The sequence below is a fragment of the Calliphora vicina genome, chromosome 5 (assembly GCF_958450345.1).
Source record: "Calliphora vicina chromosome 5, idCalVici1.1, whole genome shotgun sequence".
NCBI lineage: Eukaryota > Metazoa > Arthropoda > Insecta > Diptera > Calliphoridae > Calliphora > Calliphora vicina.
The window spans coordinates 17,457,780-17,470,979 of NC_088784.1; the positions used below are offsets into that span (position 1 = coordinate 17,457,780).

Here is a 13,200-nt window from a genome sequence, read left to right on the forward strand (position 1 = left end):
TATTGTAGTGCAACATTTCCCTTAGTTTTTTTTCAGAACCCAACGGCAAAATTGTCGTATTCTAATTAATTAATTTTAAAAAGACGAATTCATTACACGCTTGTTACACTAACGGTTTAGTTGACACCTGCTAAAGCAAATGGTCTAAGTGGCCTACAAGGAAAAAATCAAAATAATTATTTATATTAAAGTTATCGCAGAGTGAAAAAGTGAAATATGACGGAAGAGTTTAGTGATAAGTGTGAAATACAGGAAAATCCAGAAATTGGCAGGTGAAAATAAGATTAAAATAAAAAAGAAATAATAAATTGCCAATTAATAAGAAATAGTTTTCAAATTTTAAAGAAATTCTTAAAAATTTCAGATATGTTAGGGCTGCGGACAACATTAAGGCCGGTGAAACTTTGTTGCTGGAAAAACCTGTATTAATTTTAGCCACTGCAGGCGAAAAACGTTGCTGTAATTGTTTTAAATATGCTCAAAAATATTGTGGGTAAGATTCGTAAAATGTTTATTAAATAAAGAAAAGGAGCCATTTGAAAGTGTTTTTTCCTGCAAACTTTAAGAATATCTCTAAACATAGAGCGGAAACTCTCCTGTTAAAGACCTAACTCAGTTGTCAAAAATCTAAGTGTTGAGAATGTAATAGTAGATAAAACTATGTGAAAACAAAAACAACACTCGTAAGGAGTGAGATCGAAAAATTCTTAACATACATATATGTTTATAAAAAAGAAACCACTAAACTTACAGCTTTAATTTTTTTTTTATTTGATTGAAATTATTATTGCAATTTACAAAAAAAATTATTTTTATAGTTTTAATCACTAGTGATGAAATTTTGAACCTTTTTCGGAAACCCTTCCATTAACGTTTTTATAGTGCTTTCTGTCACTTTGCTCGAACATGTAGTCCATCTCCGTTTAAAATCTACCACACTTTTGGACACCTTTTTTGTACTCTTCAATTCTCTTTTAACAAGAGCCCAATATCTCTCCACTGGCCTTAGCTCCGGGCAGTTTGGAGGATTTGCCTCTCTTGGTACAAATACCACATTATTGTTCTTGTACCACTCAAGGGCTTGTTTGCCATAGTGACAGGATGCCAAGTCAGGCCAAAAATAAGTGGACACATTATGAAGTCTTATGAATGGAAGCAGCCTTTTTTGTAAACATTCCTTGATGTAAATTTCGGTATTTATAGAGCCCGTTGTAACAAATGAGTGGCTTCTTTTGCCGCAACTGCATATTGCTTGCCATACCAAGAACTTTCTGGGAAATTTTGTCTGCTTTTGGGTCCTAAACTTTTCTTCAACATTCCCTCGAGCATCAGCAACATAAAATTTTTGACCTGGAAGTTGCGAAAAATCTGCCAGAACATACGTTTCGTCATCCATTATGCAGCAAGAATATTTTTTTATAAAACTTGACTTCAATTTCCGTGCTCTGTTTTTGGCCTCTAAATTTTTAGTAGCGTTCCTGTCAGGAACTTTTTGAGCCTTGTATGTTTTTAAACCTGCATTAGCTTTAACTTTTCGTACCAAATAGTCCGAGCACTGAGCTAACCGGGCTGCTTTCCTACCGGATGTGTTGGGAGCTCTTTTGAAAATGCGTTCTATTTTTTTGGCTTTAGAAACATCATGTGGACCATTCCTTCTACCTGAACCAGGTTTTCTATCAACTGACAAGTTCTCCCGGTACTGTTTAATAACATTGGAAACAGTTTGACGGCAGACCTTTGTATGCTTGGCCAACTTTTTGTAAGACCAAGTTGGGTTTTGTTGAAAATATTTAATAATTTCAGTACGCACTTTTTTCTGGTCACTCATTTTAATCAGATTAACAAAAAAATTAATATAATTGACATTACACATAATAACTGACATGTTTTTCAAAGGTAACTTGATCAAAAAAAAATTCAAATAATACTTGGGTTAAAAAATGTAATGAAAAACGTGTGTTAAGAATTTTTCGATCTCACTCCTTATGTGTGATTATTTTGAGTAATTTTTTTGTTTGAGTTTTTTTCTAGTTTCCGCTCTATGTCTCTAAATACTAACTAAAACATTTAAAATTTCCAAAGACCAAACAATAATTGTAATAATTCAAATATAAATAATCCTCCAATTCCAGTAAATGTCACCTATCACCCTTATGTTTGGATTGTACACAACACAGCGAATTTGATTGTAACACCCTGGCAGCCATGACCGAACTAAAACATGAAGAATTAAAAAAATTTCCCGATTGCTATGGCATCATCAAGTGTCTCTTGCTATCGGAAAATCCCGAGGGTAAAGAAGATTTCAGTAAAATTCTGCAATTAATGTCACATCTGGAGAAGCGACGCAAGTCTGCCATCTGGCAAGAACGCAATAAGCAAATTGTACAACCGATTTTAAAGTCAAATTTAAAGAATTACTTTCAATTGGGATGCAAATTGGATGAGGAATTTCTACAACATTTATGTGGCGTACTGGATGTGAATACCTATGAGATTAGAGCTCCGGATGTCGCCTCAATGAGTGGATTGTACTTGAAAGGTTCACTATTGGCTCATCAATGCTGTCCCAATGCAAATGTTGCCATAGATGATTTGTATCGTATAAAGATTTATGCTAATCGTGATATTGACAAGGAGGAAATGGTGACAAATTGTTATACAAATGTTTTATTGGTAAGTCTGGACAAGAGAAAATATTTAGTAGGATATCCAAATTATTTGTTAAAGAAAAACAACTCTAACTAAACAATTCAGGTCTAGACTAGTCTAGACAAGACTAGACTAAAGACTATTTAGTCTAGACAAGACTAGACTAAATACTATTTAGTCTAGACAAGACTAGACTTAAGACTATTTTGTCCAGACTAGACTAAAGACTATTTAGTCTAGACTAAAGACTATTTAGTCTAGACTAAAGACTATTTAGTCTAGACTAAAGACTATTTAGTCTAGACTAGACTAGCCTAAAGACTATATACTCTAGACTTGCCTAAAGACTATTTAGTCTAGACTAGACTAAAGACTATTTAGTCTAGACTAGACTAAAGACTATTTAGACTAGACTAGACTAAAGACTATTTAGTCTAGACTAGACTAAAGACTATTTAGTCTAGACTAGACTAAAGACTATTTAGACTAGACTAGACTAAAGACTATTTAGTCTAGACTAGACTAAAGACTATTTAGTCTAGACTAGACTAAAGACTATTTAGTCTAGACTAGACTAAAGACTATTTAGTCTAGACTAAAGACTATTTAGTCTAGGTTAGACTAAAGACTATTTAGTCTAGGTTAGACTAAAGACTATTTAGTCTAGATTAGACTAAAGACTATTTAGTCTAGACTAAAGACTATTTAGTCTAGACTAAAGACTATTTAGTCTAGACTAAAGACTATTTAGTCTAGACTAAAGACTATTTAGTCTAGACTAAAGACTATTTAGTCTAGACTAGACTAAAGACTATTTAGTCTAGACTAGACTAAAGACTATTTAGTCTAGACTAGACTAAAGACTATTTAGTCTAGACTAGACTAAAGACTATTTAGTCTAGACTAGACTGAAGATTATTTAGTCTAGACTAAAGACTATTTAGTCTAGACTAGACTGAAGATTATTTAGTCTAGACTAAAGACTATTTAGTCTAGACTAAAGACTATTTAGTATAGACTAGACTAAAGGCCATTTAGTCTAGACTAGACCAAAGACTATTTAGTCTAGACTAATGACTATTTAGTCTAGACTAGACTAAAGACTATTTCTAGATTAGACTAAAGACTATTTAGTCTAGACTAGACTAAAGACTATTTAGTCTAGACTAGACTAAAGACTATTTAGTCTAGACTAGACTAAAGACTATTTAGTCTAGACTAGACTAAAGACTATTTAGTCTAGACTAGACTAAAGACTATTTAGTCTAGACTAAAGACAATTTAGTCTAGACTGAACTTAAGAATATTTAGTCTAATCAAAATTTACCTATTTCTCATTCTATTTAATTTATAGGGCACCGATGAAAGACGTCACATTCTACAAGAAGGCAAATATTTTCTCTGCAATTGTCCGCGCTGTGCCGATCCCACCGAATTAGGCTCCCACATGAGCAGTTTCATTTGTGCTCCCTGTGCTGGCAACAATAAAGAGGGTTACATTGTCAAACAGGTGACCAACAAAAAATGGCAATGTTCAACCTGTACACATAGTCTGCGCAGCGAGCAAGTGGAAACGATTATAGACAAGGCCAAGGAGGAAGTATTTCATGCCCAAGATGATCTACGGCGTTTCGAAATACTATTGGCCAAACTTAGTACCATTTTGCATAAGAATCACTATATTATGGTGGATATAAAACAAAATATTGCCAATATATTGCGTACCGTTATTATGAATAGTCTGCAAAGACCGGGTCGTCGGGTATACGAGCGGAAAGTACGTTTGTGTCAGGAATTGGTCATGGTGTTGCAGATTATACAGCCGGGTATATCTAGACTTAAAGCGATTGCTTTGTATGAGTTGGCAAATGCTTCGGCTGAGTTGTATCGTTTGCGTTTTGGTGAAAAAGAGCTGACCGAAGAGGAATTGCAGCGCTACTTGAGACAGTGTGAAGCAATGTTTAAGGAATCCATACGCATGTTGCTTTATGAACCGCCACAGACCCCGGAGGGTGAATTGATGAAGAGTATGATGGGCCAGTTGAAGGATTTGAAGAATGACATACAAATGTTGGAGAAGTCGGTGGAGGTGAAGGTTTAATATTGTTGAAATTTGTAAGGAAATAAAGAAATGCATTACATTTTTGTTTTGCAATTGTTTACTCTAAAAGTGTAAAAGTTAATAAGGACATATACTATAACTAATTATGGGGCTAGTTCCGTGGCAGTAATCAAGGGATATAAAAGATTTAACTCTAGATTTTCCGGTAATCAGAAACCATGAAATATTAGACCTCATGATATACAATAAGAAGAAAAACAAAAGAGCTTACCTTTTTACAGCCAAATGCCTATATATTTCCAGCTTCCTTCCTTTTCCGATCAACTATTCATTACTGCAAAATCTCCTCAAATAGTTCAATTAACTCGTTAGCTACCGTCAAACGTTCCCCACACACAGAATCCGGACAATCAACACATTTATTTAATAGCTGCCATAATTTCGGATAAGCCTCATTTATTTTATCTGGTATGGGATATAGAAACCCCTTAGATTGATCTTTAAATAGATCTTCTCTTAAAAATTGACAAGCAGAATACACATTTATATCACTGATATTATAAGAAGCGATATCATCGGCTGAATAGGCAAAACAACCCGAACATTCTATATACTGATGTTTATGTATGGAGGTGTGGTATTTGGACTTGGCAGAGTTCACTATGAAAATCGTATCCAAATCAATGAAATACAATTTATTATTGATCTGATCGTAGACAATATTATCGGCCGTCAGATCGGTTATATAGAAACGGTAGTTATTAAATCCATGGGAAAATTTTAAAGCTGCCTGCAATAATTGTTTAGAAATTTCCAATTTTAAGGGAAAATCCATATTGAAATAATTATATAAATCTTCACCGGCATATTGTTGGTATAAAGTAAAACCACACACAGCATAGGTCTCAGGTACCGCAAAATTTTGCTGTTTTAATAAAGGTAATATTAAAGGTTGTATGTTATTTGAAAGATAAAGCCATATGGTGATTTCTGTTAGATTCTTGTGAAATTTTTGTAAATCTTTTATAAAATCCTGTATAGTGTTTAAAGGCGTATATTGCATGCCCTGTAAATTTTCTTGTTCTGCTAAAAATTGGTTTTTTAGTTGTACAGTTTCAAAGTTTTTTTCTATTTCATATTTTGTGTTGAATAAATATTTTGTTATAAGTTTTTTGGTGGAGTTTTTCAGTTTCACCACTTGATTGTTTCTTTTGCAAGATCTTTCTGGCAAAAATGTTAAAAGCTGCCTCACAGAGAATTCATTATCTGGCTTGATGTTTTCAAAGATATCCAAACATTGTTGTATTTGGTGTACGAAACATTTTGTGCAATATTTGAGATCGTTTTCGAAATGTTTTCGGTGTATAATTTGTGGCCGGGTAGTGTGATCTTTTGTATCGAGGGTGTTGAGAACTATTATTAGCAGGAATATGAAACGTGTGTGGGAAAATTGGCGTTGTGTGGACTTGGAGGAAAATATAACTGAAAATAGAAGAAAATTCATTTTGAAACAGTGTGATTGAATAGATTTTTTTCGGAAAACTTAAATTTTAAATTACTTTAATTAGTTGGTGTAGCTTGCGGATTTTAGAATTAATTATTTTATCTTCTTTTTCCTTGCAAACAAATGTAAGTTTTATTTCACACTCGTGAAGTTTACTTGCGCAACTGAGTTAATAGAAGAGAGAGGAAGAAAAAGAGGAAAATCTTTGCAATCCAATCTCCTTTATCATCTACAAACTCAAGACTTCCGCAAGTAAACTTGACGTGTGTAAACCAGCATTTAGAAATACGATGTTTATTCGTAAAACATAAGAAAAGCATGGCCACTCCGAGAGAGAGAAAGTGAAAAGATGAGAGTTTTTGAGAATTAGCTATGAAATTAAAATAGATTTTAGTTTAGTGCGCATTCCGTCTACGTTTTTAGTTGCCAAAACTTCAGTTAAAAAAACAAATGCAAACCGGTCCACAAGCTTGTGTTCCTACTCTTAAATAGATTTTAATTTAGTGAGGATTCCGTATGCGCTTTTAGTTGTCAAATCTTCGTATATAAAAACAACTTTATATCGGTCCTCAGGCTTGAGTTTCTACACTTAGTTTGAACGGAGATTAGTTTATATTCTATTTTCTTTATAGGTTTTAGAATATTAAAATATATGCACTCGTATGTAAGTATAGTAGACCCATCCATCGGTATTACCAAGCATTCCTTTTTGCTCTTTATATTGAAATTTTTAAGATCCTTCGTATTTAGTTTAAGAGTTTCGTGAATCTGTAGAATACTCTACGTGCTCTAATACACTTCCTTCATAGTTGTGCCATATTCTCATTCCACCAGTACACGGGTTTATTTTTGTGTCCTTTTCATTGGTATGTCACACGCTGGGACACTTTAATAACAAAACTTTTTCCAGCTTCGTCTTTGAGGTCATAAATTTTTCATTTATGAGGTAAGCTCGAAACATTTCGTGGTCGAAGATGTTACACTCCCATCCATACATCTTTTTATAGCCTTGGAGGGAGGTCAGCAGAGTTCAACACTTTATTCTGCATGGTCGTATCAGTTTCCGAACTCTTCAATACTGTGAGGCAATATGTCAGATATGTTAGCCCATAATCACCGTCCCTCACTTAATTTGTTGGCATCTTTCCGTTTATTGCTTAGATTGATGAAGTATTCGTAACGTCATTTCTCCATGGTAGAGATTCTTCTATTTTGTTTACTTTTCATTTTATTTCACTTTGCTTTTGTAGATATTGTATTGCTTCGCAATGGTTGAGGTTAAGTTGGAGAAACTTCCTGACTTTGGCTTACGTACTTCCATGGCTTTCGTATTTTGAGCAATTTGTAGAACCAGTTTATGCCTTCGGTTTTCCTTTCACAGGAGGCATAAATATTGATTGCTACAATCTTTTATCTTCTGAAATTTCTTACCACTTTTTATACACGTGTCTATATATGTCCAAAATGTAGGCATTTGAAACATCTTCTAAACCAAAAGGTTTGCCTGATTCTACAAACTACCCATCCATTTGCAATTTTTCCAGCCTTACAATGTATTAGTCACAGGGAAACTTTGACCAACTGTTGCTACTTGGATACCTCCATAGGCCGCTTTTATTGTTATGATTGAGGTCATTTGTAGTAACTTTGTCAATGTCTTTTATTTCTATGTTTAAGCATCTAGTCTAGTTGTACGTTGATTTCGTAAACCTTTTCCAATTCCAATTCCAATTAACATTTCCATTTTCTTCTGGGTCAGAGTTTTTTAACTTGAAGATTTCAATATTACTTCTGGGCTATTTCCTATTAGTGGGAACTCTATTTTGACCTTTTTCATTAGATTATTTCCTTAAAGACTCATAATTTTGGTTTGTATTTTTCTTTTTCGGGTTATCAAGCTTTCGAGGATTCCAAGGATTTCGCGTTCTTCTGTCTGGGTTAACTTATCTTCTATATTTCTCTTACTTTCAAAATAAACTTTTTTACGTTCATCTGCTCGAGCAACGCCTAAAGCCACCGGCACTGGGGTATACATGCTTTTAAATTTTCCGTTTTATTATTCCGAGATCCTATCCGTAGCGTTTAGATCTCAATCACCAGTAGTTTTGTTCACAGCCGCTCCTTACATGGAAAATAGACGCTGATCTTGGTGCCGCCCAATATGAGACAGATTCTTCAGGATTTTTGTTTCTGCTGGAGGAACCACAAACACGCGACTCTTCTAATTACACCTCTATAAAGGGTACGTCATGTGGGGATGTTTACTGACAGCGTCTTATCGCCTTTTTCTAGCATGCCCTCGAACTACGCATGATGCCTCAGAAGCTACATTTCATTTCAATGTTGGAAATAAGAACGTGGTTCAATCTTTCTCCTATGATTTGCCTTGTTTGGAGTAGCCTTTCGCTTCGTATCCTCTTATACATATATGGATATTTTCCCTTTTACGATTATAGACTGTATAAGTTATAAACATTAGTTCATCGTATATTTCCAATATTTTCATTGATAACATCACCATCGTTCCGTATGCTTTTTAAAATTAGAAATTTTCCGTTTGGTTGTTTTTCCTGGAACTTCAATATTTGGCATTACCCTTACGAGTTTCTGTGTAGTTTACCAAAGATTTCTCAGATGACATCTTAATTGTAACTCAAATGATAGTCTGCTGTTTAGGATTAAATCCAAAAGATCTTCATTTGGTTACAAGAACCGCTTGTATCTTGTTCGCAGCAATTTAGACTTCAACCATATATTTAGTCTCCTTAGGCAGTCGTTTTTACTATTTCAATTAAGGGTACAGAAGATTGTTCTACTACTAGGACTATGTTATCTGCATATATCATCAGATTTGATCTACCAGGTATACTCAGGTTTAACAGTTCATTGTACATTAGATTCGATAGGAATGGACCTAGTATGGAGTTTTGGGGGATGCATTGTTTAAGGAATTACATTCCAATTTGCATTAAATGCCATCTTATTGTCAAGGGTGATAATGGAATAAAATCTCATTTATTCCACAGCTTCCTTGGAGGATTGTACCTAGTTGATTTACCGTTCACAATGCCAAAATTCAGTATTCTCAAGCATTCTTCATTTCAGCTTATTTCCATCTCGAATCTAATCACCATCAATTTCTCCAATAACTTTCCACAAGTATCTAATAGACTATGGGCTATTTATGAAGATGTATTCTCCAATGGTTTGTCAGCTTTGTGTATGAAATAAGATACTGTTGCTTCTATATCATTGGAAAAACTTAATTTTTTAGGTAACGTTTGGAAGTATCTATATCATACAAAATATAGATTTCATTTAGAATGCCATTTGGATCTAGTGTCTTGTGTTTCTTTATATTGTGGGTATCTCAATTACTTCGTAGTGAGAGAAAAGATCACAATAATTTGTACATGGCAATGGAGAAAAGATTGAGGAAAAGCTTGCTTACTAAGTGTATGCCCAACTAGGATTCGGTATACCTGATTTCCCATCTTCTTTATTATTATCCAATATAGAAGGCCCATTGACCTTTGTTTACTTCCTCACTTAATGATTCTCACGCTTTTTTTTTGAGTCTTTGATAGCATATCTTAGACTTTGCTTGCGTTTCCCAGCTTCTTCATTATTATATGATATGGAAGGTCGTATGCGTCCTTGTTTACTTACTATGCCATTTTCTTCGGGTTTTTGATAGCTTCGTTTTCCAGATTCTTCATTATTATCCTATATGGAAGACCTTATGCGTTCTTGTTTACTTCCTCGCATATTGATTCCTACGCTTTTTTCTTGGGGTCTTTGATATTGGGGTTTTCCAGATTCTTCATTATTATCTGATATGGAAGGTCGCATGCGTCCTTGTTTACTTCCTCGCATATTGATTCCTACGCCTTTTTTTGGGGTCTTTGATAGCAAATCCGAGACTTTGCTTCGTTTTACAGATTCTTCATTATTATCCGATATGGAAGACCATATGCGTTCTTGTTTACTTATGGAAGATCGCATGCGTCCTTGTTTACTTCGTCGCATATTGATTCCTATGCCTTTTTCTTGGGGTCTTTGATTGCTTCGTTTTCCAGATTCTTCATTATTATCCGATATGGAAGATCTTATTCTTGTTTACTTCCTCGCATATTGATTCCTACGCCTATTTTTGGAGTCATTGAAAATATATCTGAGACTTTGATTCGGTCTCCCAGCTTCTTCATTATTATCTAATATGGAAGATCTCATAGATCCTTGTTTACTTCGTCGCATACTAATTCCTACGATTTTATCTTGGGGTCTTTAATCTGAGTCATTACTACTATGCGATATCGAAGGCCCCATGGGTTCTTGCTCACTTTCTTTGCCATGGAGTTTTTGATAAAAAAGACGGAGACTTTCAGTTTTACTGCTATTAGGTTACCTTTCGCTTTAATTCCACCAGAAGACTTGCTTTCGGAATCTTTAAAATATTGGACTGGTTTTGTCTTTCAAACATTGAAAATCTCGATGTCGATGAGTTGTCCCGCAGTGATATCATCATTTACGTCGTCTCTTAGCTGTATTATGGATTGGATCTCCATATCTTGCATGTGTGCAGTTGTTCCATCTAAGTAGTTCCAGCCAAATTCACATTGCATGGATGTATAATGTGTCCATTATCATTTGGATATATTGATAATGATATTGATATAATGATAATGATGGGAAACAAATTACCCATTATTAGCTTTTAAATGAACATAAAATTTCTCCCGGTGTACTTTAATATTTCTACGTTATTTCTTTATTGCAAACACCACTATATAATCTTTCATGTTCTATAAATAACTAACAGAGTCTTTAATAAACTCCAGGCCAGATAAACTATAAATGTGTATGAAAATTGTAGAAGATTCCTTGAAAATACAAAATGCTGCTGTAGCCGCTGCTTCATTTAATGTTAGCACAACAAGTTGATGATGCAAAAAAACCAACTACAAAAAAAACATAACCATGAAGACGAAGGAACAAATACAGTGAGTGGTTGATTGGTTTTCTGCAGAATAAAACAGGTTCAAGGTTTCGAAAGAATTTGCAAGAATATGGTAAGGAAAAAAAATTAATAGGACTTTAAAAATTATAAGATTTTGGAAATGAACAAAAAAAAAATAATAATAATGAAGACAGATCATGTGCTTACTTAGAATAGGTAGACAAACTTATAAATAAAAATATTAATTAAAGCAGCTGTTTTGGATGAAGATAAATTATTTTTGTTTATACAATTTTATTGTATTGTATAATTTTTGATTTCATTAATAGATTCTCTTAAATTCTCTTAAATTGCAATGTGTTTTTGTTCTTGGTTCTCTTTTAAACTCTATACGGTAAACAGGTGAACGAGAGCTGCCAGATTATGACATTTATTGTAACCCCTAAGTCTAGAAAATGTCTCATGTTGTTGCAATTTTTTATACTCCTTTTTTGCGATGAATATGTCTTACTTCTCATCTGCTATTTAGTTCTACCCAATTCGAATTTATGTACCAAGTGGTGCCGTTGGCGAATTCAGGCAAATACGAGCGAATTCATTAATTTTTTATGTATGGAGTTTGACATTCAAAACAACTCTCTCATTGTTTGGAATGTCAAACTCAATATACACTAGTTGACAAAACAATGGAAACTTTTCGAAATATTCCATATGTAGCCCAAAATTTAAAATATTTCTTTAAAATAAAATTTTTTTTTTTTTTGTATTTTACTTGTATAGTTTTATTTATATAAATTAACTGAAAAACAAACAACATAATTAATTATATTCTGGAAAAAGGGAACAAAATTAAAAATATTCACTATTTCGCTACTGACAAAACAATGGAAACTTTTAAACTTCAGCAAGAAAGAAGTGTAAAACAAAAATAATATTTAAAAGAACGATGTAAAAAGCATCCTGTTTACAGTTATTTTATTTTTCAATTCTGGCAATTTTTCACAATTTCTTTTTCTAAGTTTTTCGCATAATTGCTTTTTTTCAAAGTTAACGAAAATGGCTAAAGTTAATATTTGTGAAGACTTAAAAAATAAAATAATTAACGATTTTAAAGCTGGTTTAAAACAAAAAAGTATCTGTGACAAATATTCAATAAATAAATCAGCAGTTTCAAAAATTATAAAGAAATTTTGTGAGACCTTTTCTATAAAAACTCAACATTTAGGTGGAAGACCTCGTAAGATTACTCCTAGACAAGATAATTTAATAGCGAGAGAGTTCAAGAAATTCCCAAAAATAACTCCTCGAGAGATTGTTAATAGCCTAAAATTAGAAATAAGTACCCGAACAGTTAGTCGCAGGGCAAATGAGGCTGGTCTTGGTTGCTATCGTCCTGTGAAAAACCACTAAGTTCAAAAAAGAACCGTTCTGCTCGTCTACAATTTGCCAGGGATCATTTAAACTGGTCGATACAGAAATGGAATACTGTCCTCTTTTCCGACGAATCCAAATACAATTTAAGAGGCAGTGATGGTAGAATATTTATAAGACGACCAAAGGGAAAATGATTAGATCCAAAGTACACAAATAAGTCTATAAAGTTTGGCGGTGGCAATATTATGGTATGGGGATGTTTTTCAGGGCAAGGTATGGGCCCAATTCATATTATAAAAGATACCATGACAGGTATAGGATACAGAACCATATTAAACGATGTTATGTATCCATACGCTGAGGAAAATATGCCCCTAGTTTGGAGATTCCAACACGACAACGACCCGAAACACACCTCTAGGGTTGTAACCGAGTGGTTACAATCCAACGAGGTACGTGTTTTGTAGTGGCCTGCCCAATCGCCAGATCTCAATCCCATAGAAAATCTATGGGAAATTGTAGATCGTAAAATAAGGACCCAAAATTACACCAGGAAGGAAGATTTATCGGAGGCGGTTATAAGGGAATGGCAAAATATTTCAAAGGAGACCATTGACTTCTTAATTGGTTCAATGCATCGTCGATGTG

At 33.8% G+C, this 13,200-nt stretch overlaps 2 protein-coding genes across 2 annotated transcripts in view; one reads left to right on the forward strand and one right to left on the reverse strand.

Annotated features, from left to right (window-relative positions):
• The window catches only part of LOC135961119 (divergent protein kinase domain 2A), a 50,522-nt gene extending 42,269 nt beyond the window's left edge, over positions 1–8,253 (reverse strand). The window contains exons 1-2 of the mRNA XM_065512615.1: positions 8,184–8,253; positions 4,986–6,196 (exon numbers count right to left, since the gene is read on the reverse strand). Of these exons, the coding sequence (XP_065368687.1) occupies positions 5,046–6,196; positions 8,184–8,253 (1,221 nt within the window). The 3' untranslated portion in view covers positions 4,986–5,045. The remainder of the gene's footprint in view (positions 1–4,985; positions 6,197–8,183) is intronic.
• On the forward strand, positions 126–4,797 carry LOC135961859 (SET domain-containing protein SmydA-8-like). The gene is made up of 4 exons (XM_065513490.1): positions 126–272; positions 365–493; positions 2,133–2,676; positions 4,007–4,797. Exons 1-4 carry the CDS (start codon positions 217–219, stop codon positions 4,751–4,753), a joined length of 1,476 nt encoding a protein of 491 aa, XP_065369562.1. The 5' UTR covers positions 126–216; the 3' UTR covers positions 4,754–4,797.
• Positions 8,254–13,200: the final 4,947 nt, after the last annotated feature.